The sequence below is a fragment of the Sceloporus undulatus genome, chromosome 1 (genome assembly GCF_019175285.1).
Source record: "Sceloporus undulatus isolate JIND9_A2432 ecotype Alabama chromosome 1, SceUnd_v1.1, whole genome shotgun sequence".
NCBI classification, from domain to species: domain Eukaryota; kingdom Metazoa; phylum Chordata; class Lepidosauria; order Squamata; family Phrynosomatidae; genus Sceloporus; species Sceloporus undulatus.
This window is the reverse complement of record NC_056522.1, coordinates 31,335,530-31,349,567: the sequence shown is the minus strand read 5'-3', so window position 1 is coordinate 31,349,567 and position 14,038 is coordinate 31,335,530. Positions and strand designations below refer to the sequence as shown.

Genomic DNA, 14,038 nt, shown 5'->3' with positions numbered 1-14,038 from the left:
AATAATAATAATAATAATAATAATAATAATAATAATAATAATAATAATAATAATCCAGAATCCAAACCACCTCTGATCCCAAGCATTTCAGATAAGGGAGACTCAACCTGTATATTTTTTAAAAAAATAAGTAAGCCATTATGAAATTCCTTCTTTGAAAAAATACATTTTTAGTTCACAAATAGTAATTTCTCTGCATACATATTGATGATGTATCTGCAGAAGATTATCAGGCAGAGAGAAGAGCTCCGCTGAGAATGGCAAAGCAACATCTAATCTATTTGCAGCAGTCTCTTGCAATATTTAGTTATGTTCCTGCTCCCTTGGGCATTTCTTCTTGAATATCATAAATTTTGTAAATCACTCGAACTCTCATTCCTAAGAGTTTCCTACTGGGAGAGATAATGCCTCACAGGAATTTTTTAAAGACTCCCAGCTCAATTCCAGCACATATAAAATCTGTGCTCAAAGCACTCTTTATGGTTGTGAACAAACAGAGGAACAATCAAGGGTTAGTTGGGAAGTTGTTGCAACAAGAAGTCATGAAACTGGTTCAAGTTTTTAGTTTCTTCTCAGACTAAATAGCATCTTTGGAACTTGGAGTGTTATGCTTTCATTAAATACACAATCCTAAAAGAAATCCCAATAAACTTTTTATTTTATGGAATAATGCTGGATCTGGAATTGGTAAAGAACAGATTTTGCACAGGGAATGCACCAGTTTCAGGCAGTGTAGACAATAATGAGCTGGTTAAACCAATAGTCTCACTTGGTGTAAGTCAGCTTCCTAAAACAAATGAACTTCTTCAGCACATAGTTAACCTGTGGAATTCGCTACCATGAGACAATGGTTAACACCAGTTAGGACAACCTGAAGAACTAGTTGGGCAGCTTTATGGAGGATGATGCTATCAGTGATGAATCAATACATTACTTTCAGTATCAGAGGGAATATGCCTCAGTATGCTACTTGCTGGGCAATACAAACAAGAAGGTACTATTGTGCTTCTGTCTGGCTTTTAGGTTAATACAGGATTCCAGCCTATATGATCAAAACAATGGATCATTCAAAAGCTGAAAAATAATAAACAAGAATCATATTTAAAAGCCATTAAAATGGTTAAAAAATGGAACACATCACTTTCTTCAGATGTTAACAATTACATCCTGCCTTTCTTTCATGATGTGACTCAACAAACCATATATGGTAGGGTTCTCAAGTGGCTTCGCTTTATGAGAACAAGCTATTGAATAATTTGCCTTCAGACCATGCCGTAGGAATTTTTTTTCCTGGCTTGGTATTTGCCTACTTCCTTTACAATTCAGTGGAAGGTCTGCCCACTTCAAACTGTTCAGGAGGCATAGGCAGTTTGTAGAGCGAGCAAGGAGAGCACTTCACCTGGAAATGCCAAGAGAGGAATGTATTTCCATAGGTTCATTAGTCTGAGGAGGGACACTTGCTTTGTATGTATCTTGCAGGTTTGGTTCTTTGTCATCCTTAGACAAAGAGGAAGGAAGGAAAGAAAGGAGACAAAGAGAAAGACAAAGATTGCCTGCAGTGAAGAGCTACACCCAGTACAAGTAGCATTATGTAAGAATAAAAACAACAAAAAAAATTACATTTTCACTGCAAAAGAGTGTAAGCTGTCTTTCATTCTGTTACAATCACAATATTATGTAGCTCCATGCTTGCCATTGAAAAAGGAACAAATTACAATGATTTGTAGCATCTTACTTCTAAGCTCTGGTTTCATTAGAGATTTCCTGCTGTTCACATTCTGGCTAAATCCATTTTTGTCTCACCTAAAACAGATCAACTGAATGACTGGAACTTGTTAACTAACACCAATGTAACTCCCATTGATTTTACTTGGTTTACTTTAGTTGAAGCTGAAATTGGATTTAATTTGGATTGTGCTCTTTCAAAGCAATCTAGGAATTTTCCATATTTTCCTTTTAAAAAGATGATCTTGCATAACAGCAATAAATGATATTATCCCCTTTAAAAGGAATAATATTAAGTTTGTTTAGATGCCATAAAGGTGTTCTCTCATAACAATACTAAATGATGTTATCTTTTTTAAAGCATATGAACTTCATTTAGGCACCATAAAGTATCCTTACTTTAAAAAAATGTTCTCACATAGCAATGCTGCATGACTTATCTCTTTAAGCATATTAAATTCATTTAGGAACCATGAAAAATCCTTATTTTAAATAAAAATATATAGAGTGAAAAAGAAAGGCACAGGAAATTGAATCTTAAGCATGGCTACATCCAGTTTGTCCTTCCATTGTGTTTAAGGCAAAACAAATATTTTTAGAGAAAATTGGCTAGAGCTTTACCTTTCTTTCTTTCTTGTCACTCAAGTGACAAACATTTTTCAAGTTTTCTAAAATGAATGACAAATAACATGCTGAATGCAGGTAGGGTTGCCATCTATCCTGCTTTACAGATGACAGTTTGAAAGGCTGTGGAAGGATCTTCCACTGGAAGTGCTGGCTGCTAGTACAAATCTGGTGTGACAATAAAGAGTTGTAAGTAAGAAAAGGAGGGGCCTTTAAGTTGCCCATCAGGAGTAAGCACCTGGGCAGAAGGCATACAGGTTGTCTACTCAGTCTTCCACACTGTGGTGGTGAAATGTGTTGCATTTCTATTTAAATAATGCATCATTTTAAATATGCATTGATACCCTTTAACCAGTTATGTGACATTATAATGAAACTTTCATATTTTGTCTTTTTGGTGGAGTTGGAAATATTTGATGCTCATGCGCACCACTGCTGAGATCACAGGAAATACATTGGTGTAGCATAAAGAAACAGCATTGATTGCATAGATATAAGTCACAGATTGGGTGTTCTCGGTGGGTGACCATGTCAATGTTGATTTCATTCAGCTTATCATTTTTCTGGTCATAAATTCATCTTTGGCTTACTTGCATATCAGTTTGCAAATTGGCAAGAAAAAGGCCACGTGCAAATTTACACAGATTTTTGTGTGCTTCTCTCCTGGTAAGTCCATTTTGATAGATACTTCTTTTTTTTCTAGAGTGCAAATGTTTGCAGGTGATTTTTTCTTTATTAATGCATTGTGCGCATTTTCCTTTATATTTGCATGTATATGCAATTTTATTGTATATGTGTATATATGTACTGTATATACACATACACATGTTTCTGCATTTGCACTGGGAACCAGATTGCAAAAATTTGAAAAGTACTTGTAGCCTTACCACCCTGAATGTGATGTTTTATTCTGGTTTCATTCTGGATCAAAGGTCTGCAAGCCCAGTCTTATGAGGAATAACCTATGGAGCTGGGTGTGTTCAGCTTTAAGAAGAGATATCTGAGAGGTGACATGGTAACTATTTAGGCATGGGACAGACCGCCCCAAAAGGGCAGCCTGCCGACAGCTTTTTTTCCTCTGGAGGGATGCTGCAGCCACCAGACCGCACGGCGTCCATCTGGAGTAAAAAGAACCCAGAAAACCCCGAGGGGGGGGGGTTGTGCCACCAGGCGTATATAACGAGTGCGGCAACAGTGCACTCATTATATGTGACTCACAGAGACATGCAAAGGCTGTGCGTCTCTTACGTCAAAATGGTGGTGCCCATGTGGATAGGCTGCCGCCATTACTATGCCACCACACCATGCTAGGGTTAGAGACTGTGTGGTTGGTGTGCGGTCTCTAATTCTAAAATCAGTGCCAGCATGGCGCATTTGGCTTATCGGTTCCAGGCCTTAGTTACAAGAAAAGAGATTCCACCTAAACATGAGAAAGAACTGCTTACTGTAAGAGCTGTTTGACAGTGGAATAGACTTCCTCGGGGGTGGCGGTGGACTCTCCATCTTTGGAGGTCTTTAAACAGATGTTGCATGGGCATCTTTCAGGGATGCTTTAGCTGTGTATTCTCACATATCAGGAGGTTGGGTTTAGATGGTCCTTGTGGTCTATTCTAGATCTAGGATTCTATAATTTTAGGATTCTGATTCACACACTGTATATTGTATGAATTTACCCAGTCTACCTCTCACTAACCCAGAGGTTCCCAACCTTTGTTGGGCCGTGACCCCCATTCTGGGCGAAAGTCCTGCCCACGACCTCCCTCATTGGTTGGGAGGCGAGGAAGGGGTGGGACTTTCGACTGTCTACAAGCCCCAGCGGGTTTTGCGGCCTGATGTCCCGCCCCTTCCCACCCTCCCAACTAATCAGGGAGGCCACCGGGGAAGAAGGGGCGGGGCTTATGGTCGCAAAAGCCGCTGGGGCTTGCAGTCCCGTCCCTTTCGCCTTCTCCTCCCGGGTGCCTTCGATGGCACCTGCGAGGAAAAGGGAAGGGGAGGAGGCAACCCCGGCCCTTTCGCCTTCTCCTCCCAGGTGCCTTCGGAGAGGGAAGGGGAGGAGGTGACCCCGGCCCTTTCTCCTTGCGGTTGTCGGCATTAGCGCCGGCACCCGCAGGGGAAAAGGGAAGGGGGGAGGCAGGGGGATCCCAACCTGGTGACCCCCAAGAAGGGGTCACAACCCCCAGGTTGGGAACCCCTGCACTAACCTTTATAGGTTTGGAAAATGTAGGCTGAGTAACATTCCATTGTCCTAAATCACAGTTTAGTTGAGTGTGCTTATCAAGTTGTGCTAGCTCTACTACAATACAACTTCAATAGCTGCATTACTAAACATTACAAAATAATTTGGTGGAAAGAGGTAGATAAATACTCTTGCTGCAAGCGAAAGGTTCTACTTGTTCTTTTATGTTAAGTACATTTCAGTGTTATATCTGACTGTGGATGGAAGAGGAGACATACTTTGTTCAGTGAGTATGTTTGGCTTTTTTGGGGAAAATAGTAATAGCAGAGCATTACAGGGAAGACAGGCATGAATAATGTGCACCTTTTTGCTTTTTGAAGAGTCACATATAAAGTTACGTGCATAAGCAATGCATCCCTCCTTTTCTCACTAATTTTGGTTCAAACTCTATAGGATGAAATGAAGTAGTGATATGTGTGTGTGTGTATTCACGTGCTTATGTATATGCTACCTACTTACCTGTGGATGTTGGCCAACAGTTATTTGTGACATCCACATATACAGCCCTTGATCAGTCTCACCTCATACAGGAGGAATAAGGCCTTTCGAGATTCAGCTTAAGGCATGTGAAAAATCTGCACAGTATGGCAAGGCCAGTCCACAGTGGCTGGAAGGGTGGGGAGATGCCCATATATACTGTTCATAGTAGTATCTCATTCCCATCCCTCTATTATTCTGCTTTTACTTTTAGCTTCCAACGCTGTTAAAAAGCAGATGCTTAACATCAATTGTGTTTGATGGAGGGAGGATGGAATAAAAAAAGTAACAAAATACATGCATGCATGCAAATGTATATGTGTGTGAGAGAGACTTCAAGTCACCTGTTGACTTATGGTGACCCCATGAATTTCATAGGGTTTTCTTAGGCAAGGACTACTCAGAGGGGGTTTTCCCAGTTCATTTCTCTGAAATATAGCCAACAGCACCTGGCATTCATTGGAGGTGCCCCATTCAAGTACTAGCCAGTGCTAACTCTTGTTAAAAGCCTTGAACTTTTTAGATTACAGAGTAAAGGGAAGGGTATAGTTTACTCATTTTTAGTGCCCGCAACCAGAGGTGTTTTGCCACGTATCTCTTAGAATGGCCATGTGCCATGCTTTATCAAACACAGTCCCCTGTTTGGAAGATTGTCAGGATCTGAGGCCACCCTCTGTTTGAACAGCTCTGTGGTCCAAATCTGATCTGAAGATTTAGAATGAAGACACCAGCTTGAAGATCACCCAACAATAACACTTGGACAGCAGACTGAGAAAGGAAGCAGGCAAACAGCTCACTTGATTGCAGTCTTCCATTCTGGATGGAAAATGTATTTTTATTAAATTTGATTAATTATATGTAAAAGCCAATGCATTATATATATAGTTTGCATATGCATATTATGCAGATAAATGCACCATTTTGTCTAATTTAGTGGGGTATGCATAAATTCTCTTGCAACAGCAGAATATTTGTGACAGCCAGTACAGCTGAGTTTGCCTGGGTTGGGATGTTCCTCTAGCTGTTAGATTTCTGAACAAAACCTGAGAATTTTATGTCTCAATATGACCATTCCAGATGGATAGCTACACTAATTGATTGACTCTTATCTAGCTAGGGAAATCATCTGTTTATTTGATGTGTAACTCAATCTCCTTCCATAAAAACACTGCCTGACTGCCTTTGAAGGAAGGCATGTGTGTGTGTGTATGTATATATATAGTAATTTTATCCTTTCCTAATCTCCTTGCTTCTTTCTCCCTTGAAATAACATAGATTCTATGTATTATTTGTATTCATTTCATAGATGTATTATATTTCCAATATGAATGTGAAAATCAACATAAGAGTATGTGTTTGGGTAAGAAGAACCTATAGATTAAAATAATATTTCATTTAAACAGCCTCTGTTTGTTCATGTGACTGCCTTTCCCTTTTATCTGCAATCAAAATAGTTGTGAGAAAATTGTTCTACTTGATGGCAGAAGAGAATATAATTTTCAACATGTTTATTTTACTGTTTTCTGATAGAGCCACAATGCTTTTCTTTTGATTTTGTGCAACTCAGGCCTAATTGTTCTGGATATAATGACAGGGTGTCTTTTTCAGCCTAGTGACATATGTTATATTGACAGAATTATAATCATTCAGTGTAAGAGCTTGTACATCCACCAATTCAACTTTCGCTTATAACAAGGATTTATGGATTTCTAAATAGGTGTGCTAGGTTCATTGCAATTCTGAACTGATTTAGGCTACCTTTGAGAGATTTGATGGGTCTCAAACAAATGTGGGACTGATGCAGCCAAAAGTCCAGCCAATCTGGACCTGTCCAGAAGCAAAGACTTTGGTGGGTTTCAGAAAAGAAGATACTGTGGCTGCCCAAATATGTTGCTTTATTTTAGCTTTTACTTCCATTATGAAAATGAAAATTACTAGATATTATGGGGCAGAGTAAGCTGAGTGACTGATTTACTTTCTAACAATACAACTATTTACTTGGCCTCAAATTTCCAAGTTCCTTGTCTGTATCCTTTTTTTTTAAAAACCCTTTTGTATTACTTTCATTAAAACAAAATATTTTCATTTCAAGTGACATTTCATTTTGCCACTAGAGAACATCATCATTTATGTTGCTTATAAAAGCAGACTTAAATGTGAATTACTGTCACAGCTTTCTAGCCATTTAAAGGACCTTCCATGTTGAGAATAATGGACCTCACAATCCTATTTGTCTATTTCAAAATAAAAAAAAATCTGCTTCAAAGTAAGATCTCTTAAATTCAGGGGACCTCACTCCAAGGAAATTAGCTATAATTATTTACCAAGGATTCAAAGACATTGGTTTGTTAGTTGGTTTCAGCATTAAATTATATTAAGAAATTCAGTAGCACCTTTGAGATTAACTGAGAAAAAGAAAATTCTAACAGACAGTAGTCAAAAATCCTTATGTTAGACACCCTCCCCCCAAATAGTCTCAATAGTGCTACATGATTCTTTTGTATCCATTTACATAGGGGTAAGTCCCATTGATGTCAACTGAAATTACTTCTGAGTAGACATGTATATTTTTATTTATTTATTTGATTTATAGCCTGCCTTTCTCTGCACAGGATCCAAGGCAGTCTAGAACATTTAAAAAAATCAAGGCACTGTTATAACATTGTTTATACAAAATTATTTGTTGGTTTGTTAATTATTTAACTGTTGTTTATATCCCAAAGGCTGTTTCTACAAGGAAATGTTCAGTTAAACACAAATGTGCATGTAGACGGGGCACCACCATTACAACGCTGCAGGTACGTGCTAGGGTTATGGGGCATCTGGAAAGGATGCCCCGAGGCAACCCTAGCATGTATCCAGGCCAGTGCTTTGCGCTGGTCTGGATACTGCCATTATTAAGAAATATCAGGGGAAATATTAAGGTAAAAGGTGTTAAAATAAAGGGGAGCAGAATTTAAAGTTCGGGATTTAGGGGTGAAGCATTCCACCCCAAAGGATCAGCTCTGTGCCACCCCTTTGAGTGCTGGATCAGGGTGTGGCAACCACACACCCCGGCCCCGATCTAGCATTTTGCCAGGTCAAAATGAAGCTGCAAAATGCTGCTGCTTCTTGGCCCAGAAAAAGGATGCCCTTGCTGCCATGGCAGCACTTTTACATGCTCCTTTTGTCATGCAGCGTATCAATGCAGCACCAAAGGAGCACTGTAACGTCAACTGCTGTGCGGTCAGGCAGGTGGTGTGGCACTGGCTTGTGGGTGGTATCAGGGCATGTATCGTCCAAATGCCACACCCCCAGGCCACCCCCAAGCTGGCACTTAGTACTGGTCTGTACAGCCGCTTAGTCATTATTTTAAAATGGCCCACAAAACAATATGGATGAATTATTGAGAGAGTTACCAATTTTTGTAGTTTTGTGAGACATTTAGCCTCCTCTGTCAGAGAGCTCTGGTGCCAAAATGAACTACAATTCTAGGGCAGTTAAAGTGATGTCAAACTGGATTATTTCTGAAGTGTGTTTTAGACCTATATATCACAGTTTGGAAAAATTCCTTTTTTATCATAACTTTCCTTGGCCATGCAGCCTAAGGGATTCTGGGAGTGGCAGTCCAAAAAACCTCACATTTCCATGTTCTGGTACAATACAGTCCACCTTCTCCATATTCAGGGGATCCATTCCAGACTCTCCTGCATATGGGGGGGGGGAGTGTATGTTCAAGCCCCATAAAAAAATAAAGGGGCACGTGCTCATGGCGGTGCATGGGGCACATGGCATAGGTACGCACCCCATTATTTCTGCCAGGGCTTGCCTTCTGCGTAAGCTCAAAGCCACGGAAGGCAAGCCCACCGATGGGTAGGGCTGAGTGTATCTATATTTCATTGTTATTCAACTTAACATCTGCTGTATTCATTTTGTTAACTCTTATATTCTCCATTTCTGTCATCCATTCCCAGTTCCTTTGTTTGGCATAATGAGGATTTTGTATTTTAGATAGATATTAATAGATAAATAATTTACCTCTCCATCAATTTGTTTTGTTTTTCTATACAGAAAACGTCGTAAGCAGTTTACCCGATCACAACTGAAAAGAGCCTGTCGGACCCCATGCACTTTAATTCTGAGGAAGGTGAAGCCCCTTATGACTCACAAAGAGACTCAAGAGAATTTGAGCAATCATTCACAGCTGAAGCCACAACAGTGAAATCTTATTTTGCAGTTATTTTTAAAGCATCATCCCCCTGGAAAGAAGCAATTTCTGAAACTCAACAGAATACCATTCTTTCTGTGTCAAAGACAATTTAGTGTTGGATCTAAGGAGTGAAGTATAGTGCTGGCCTTCCCCTTGGAAGCCAGAACTGCTTTGAGATAAGGCAGCCAGGATACAAGATTTATATAGACCTTTCTAACTGCACTAATAATCACAGCTGGCACCTCATTGATGAGAACACAGAGAATCAATGCAGCCCATTTTAAGGACAAATTCATACAACCTGTTAAACCAGCATCTATGAACTTTCTTCTGCCAAGACTATCTCCAGATGAATCACATAAATAACATTTCATCAACAACATATTTAACCATAGTGGTTTTGCCTTTAAAAGCTATTGGGTACATTGCACTGGCCCACTCCAAACACAGAGCTATGTCTGTTGAAGCACAACCACCAGACTGCATTGTCTTACCTTTATTTTGGGGTGCCCTAAGGCATACTGAATTTCAGAAATGCAGAGAAGCTAAACTGTTCCTTGAAGGCAAAGGAAGATGGAATGAGCCTAGAAAATTCTGGATGCAGGCCAAGACTGAGTGCATTAGGTATCCAAATATCATCAGTAACCAACTCGGGAAGTGATTTTTCTATCAAATGCTGTAAAGAAGTAATAATTCAGTGTGTTGGATTTTATGAAAGCAGCGGCTGGTCTGACAGTTCTTTTTTCTTTTAACATAACATTAAATTTACTTCTCTCATTATTTATTGATATTGCTGCATAATCTTGAAGTCTGTTTCAGCAGCTCAAGAAGGCAAGGTTCTTTCTTGATGGATGATAGCAGCCAGATTTTGATAAGCAAATGAAATAGCTGCTACACAAACAAGGACAAAGCCATGCAACAATAACTGAACACCTATAGTGGCATAACACACACTGCTCCCTTTTCACACTCCCAGGCCTTCAGCCTTTGGATTCCTCTATATCCTTCTTCACCTTAGGGCACAGTGAGGAATTATCACAAAAGAACTAAGGAGATTATCAGACAAGGGAAATTGGAAGTATAATCCAATGGCAATCTGAACACAATCATGAGGTTTCATGTTATTGCGTGATAGACTGCAACACGCAAATTCAGGCAATGGGGAGCCAGTTCGAATGCAATGAACATTCATGTAATTTCGCTAAACTAGCGACTTTACATGAATGCGTTCTGGCCCCACTTTCTTTTCGTTCGAAATTAAAAGAAATTCCTCTGGTGTAATAAACTCCTATGTGAGGATTGTTCCACTCTCTCTCAAGTGGGTGATGTGAGATTTATGGTGCAGGGAGGAAGAATGGCTCTTAACAGATCTGCATACACATTCCTAAATATACTACACCTCTTTTACCCATTGAAGAGAAGTTACCTCTCAGCACTGAATCTGTTCATTTGGGATAAGAGAGAGTTCAGGTTTAAATGTAGACTCATAAATCGCTGGAAGAGACCACATGGAGCATCTAGCCAAAAATTGTCATGCAGGGCTATATAGTTAAAGCATTCCTGACAGATGGCCATCCATCCTCTATTTAAAGACCTCCAGAGAAGGAAAGTCCACCACTGTCCAAGGTAGTCTTTTCAATTGCTGAAGAGATCTTAGTGTTAAGGAGTTCTTCCTTATATGTAGGTGGAATCCTTTTTCTTGTAATGTGAATACACCAATTCCTGTTCTAGTCTGCAGAGTAGCAGAAAACAAGCTTGCTCCATCTTCTATATTATACTGCCCTGGGTCCTATGCTGGGAAAAGAGGGGGATATTAAAAAATTAAATAAGTAAATTCCCTTCAAATATTTAAAGGTGCCTCTATGAACCCATGAATTTCACAAGTTGGCAGGTGATCTGATGGCATGCACACACACATACATATCATAGCACTTCTCAGTCTTCTCCAAGTTAAGCATATTCAGTTCCCTAAGTCATTCTTCATATCATCTTAGTTACCCTGCTCTTGAAACATTCTACTTTGTCAATATACTTCTTGAATTATGGTGTCCAGAAGTGGTTTTATTTTGTATATTTTGTTCATTATCAAAATGAAAAGAATCATATTAGCCAATCTCATTCAAGTGCTACTCAGTCTGATAGACTCTGTGTTCATGATGGTGGTTTCCCTATGTATATGCTTCTTAAAATTATATAAGCATCTCACAGAGATTATCTATCAGTAACCTTGAAATAAATTGGTAATAGGTTACTATTTATGTACCAGTATTTCCAGGCTGGTGCTAGGATCTAGCAGGTAGCAGCTTTGCCTACATCCTGGCATTGTTTATATAAGCAATGGTTTACATAAGGATTTCAACACATTTACTTAGGAGCCAATTCCATTAAATCACTGGGAGCACTTCTGAATAAATATGCCTAGATTTGGGCAGTAAGGATGAAAGGTTGTTTCTGCCTAAATTTGTTAAATGGTTTTAGGCTAGCTTTCTTTTTTCAGTCTCAGTGCTCTTTCCCTTATCTATGCCATGAAGGTGAGATTGGCTTACTTAGAAAGATATTGGCCTACTTAAAAAGATTATTGCAGACATTGCTGAGATAACTTTTGTGAAATGGAAGAGTGTCATCAACATGATCACCATTCTCTTTGGCTTGAAAGCACATGATATATCAGCCTTCTTGAAACTTGCCATGTCTGTTTGTAGGTGAGATGAGAGCTGAACAGGGAACTTCCAGGCTGATGATGTTCATTACTATTTCTTATTTTCTAAATTTGGCCAATTTTTAGTTACTGTTTTACTTCTATATTTTGGGCATCTCAAGTCACTGATGTTAGTAAAATTAGTTCCCTGACTGTTTCAAATTTAAGACAGGAGAATAAGCCTGCAAAGGTAAGAGCATTAGGTGAAAGACTGTGAGTATAACATGCAATCCCAGAAGAGGACAATCCTAGGAGTTATAGAACTAAGAATTTCTAATAACTTCTTCCCACAGTAATTCTTGCATTTCCTGTCTACCCTAAGGGAGGAGATATCACTACATCTATTATAAAAGGCTTTGCTCCAACTGCTAAAAAAAGTACCAATCTCATCTCTTCCTTCAGAAGGTCATGTACTAATGTGGTAGAGTGAACTGTAAGCCACTGACCCTCCTATGTTGTGCTGTAACTTGAATCAGCGTATCTGTAGAGACTGCAGCTATGGACAGTGAAAAGACCTGAACTGGTTGTGGTTCTTCCCTTCATGTTAATGGCAGTGTATGAATTAATTATTATTGAGTTTTGTTTTATTTATAAAAAGAAAAATAATACGCAAGGTCTAATATTATTCTGGATTTTTGTTATTCTAAAATGTTACCGACTTCAAACATCTGCTACAAGCTAGCAGAAATATCCATCAGTGTAAGGCTTAGAAACTTCTTGCTCCCACTTGGTGCTTTTTCTTTTTTCTCCTCACCTATTTTTTCTTTCTTCCAGTCTTTTTCTCACTCACCCTTTCACTCGGCTTCCTCTTGCCTTACCTCTTTAAGACCTTGCCTTTCTTTTAATGATTTGAAGAGTTGGGAAGAGTTCCCTCTTCCATCAAGAGTATGTATGATAAGCGCTGGGCACAGAGGTGTCATAGTATGGGGGGCTATGGTGCAGATAGACACAGATACACACCACACATGCACACACATATTTTTTTTTTGTTATAGACTAATTTCTGTATTCAACCACTACCACCACAACAAAATGATTTCTCTGAAATAGCAATGCCCCATCATTCTCTAGCGGCAAACACAGGTACTGAGAGCAGACCAAATAGCACCAGTGAAAAACAAGCAGGAGATATCAGAATGGACCAAACTACAATTAAAAAAAAATTCTGAGGGGGTAAAACCCACAAAAATGAAAACAGGTCACTGAGGTTTGAGCATGCTCAGTAGCCACAAGATAATGAATGTAACTAGGGAAAAAACAGAATGCTGTGATTTAGTCCGTTTTATCCAGGTGGAGGAATACTGGCTGACTGGTTAGAACTCCTTTTAGGAAAAGAAGCTACGGGGAAACATTTTGTTGCAAATCCCATGTGCATTGCATAAACCCATTTTGGTAAAGAAAGGATCATAGAATCATAGAATCAGAGTTGGAAGAGACTGCAAGGGCCATCCAGTCCAATCCCCTGCCATGCAGGAAATCCAAATCAAAGCATCCCCAACAGATGGCCATCCAGCCTCTGCTTAAAGACCTCCAAGGAAGGAGACTCCACTACACTCCGAGGGAGTGTGTTCCACTTTTGAACCGCCCTTACTGTCAGGAAGTTTTTCCTAATGTTGAGGTGGAATCTCTTTTCCTGTAGCTTACATCCATTGTTCCGGGTTCTGTTCTCTGGAGCAGCAGAAAACAAGCTTGCTCCCTCCTCAATATGACATCCTTTCAAATATTTAAACAGGGCTATCATATCACCTCTTAATCTTCTTTTCTCCAGGCTAAACATCCCCAGCTCTCTGAGTCGTTCCTCATAGGGCAAGGTTTCCAGACCTTTCACCATTTTAGTCGCCCTCCTCTGGACACGCTCCAGTTTCTCAATGTCCTTTTTGAATTGTGGTGCCCAGAACTGGACACAGTATTCCAGGTGGGGCCTGACCAGAGCAGAATACAGTGGCACTATTACTTCTCTTGATCTAGACACTATACTTTTATTGATGCAGCCTAAAATTGCATTGGCCTTTTTAGCTGCTGCATCGCACTGTTGACTCATGTTCAACTTATGCTCTACTTGGACTCCCAGATCCCTTTCACATGTAGT

At 39.6% G+C, this 14,038-nt stretch overlaps 1 protein-coding gene across 3 annotated transcripts in view; it reads left to right on the top strand.

Moving 5' to 3' along the window:
• MTA3 (metastasis associated 1 family member 3) overlaps window positions 1–10,000 on the top strand; it is a 166,244-nt gene extending 156,244 nt beyond the window's left edge. Inside the window, exon 19 of one of the 3 annotated variants that reach the window (XM_042442499.1) lies at window positions 9,113–10,000. In XM_042442499.1, the coding sequence (XP_042298433.1) occupies window positions 9,113–9,263 (151 nt within the window). In that variant the 3' untranslated portion in view covers window positions 9,264–10,000. The remainder of the gene's footprint in view (window positions 1–9,112) is intronic. The other 2 variants (XM_042442507.1, XM_042442531.1) reach the window with 2 other exon arrangements.
• The last annotated feature ends 4,038 nt before the right edge of the window (window positions 10,001–14,038 follow it).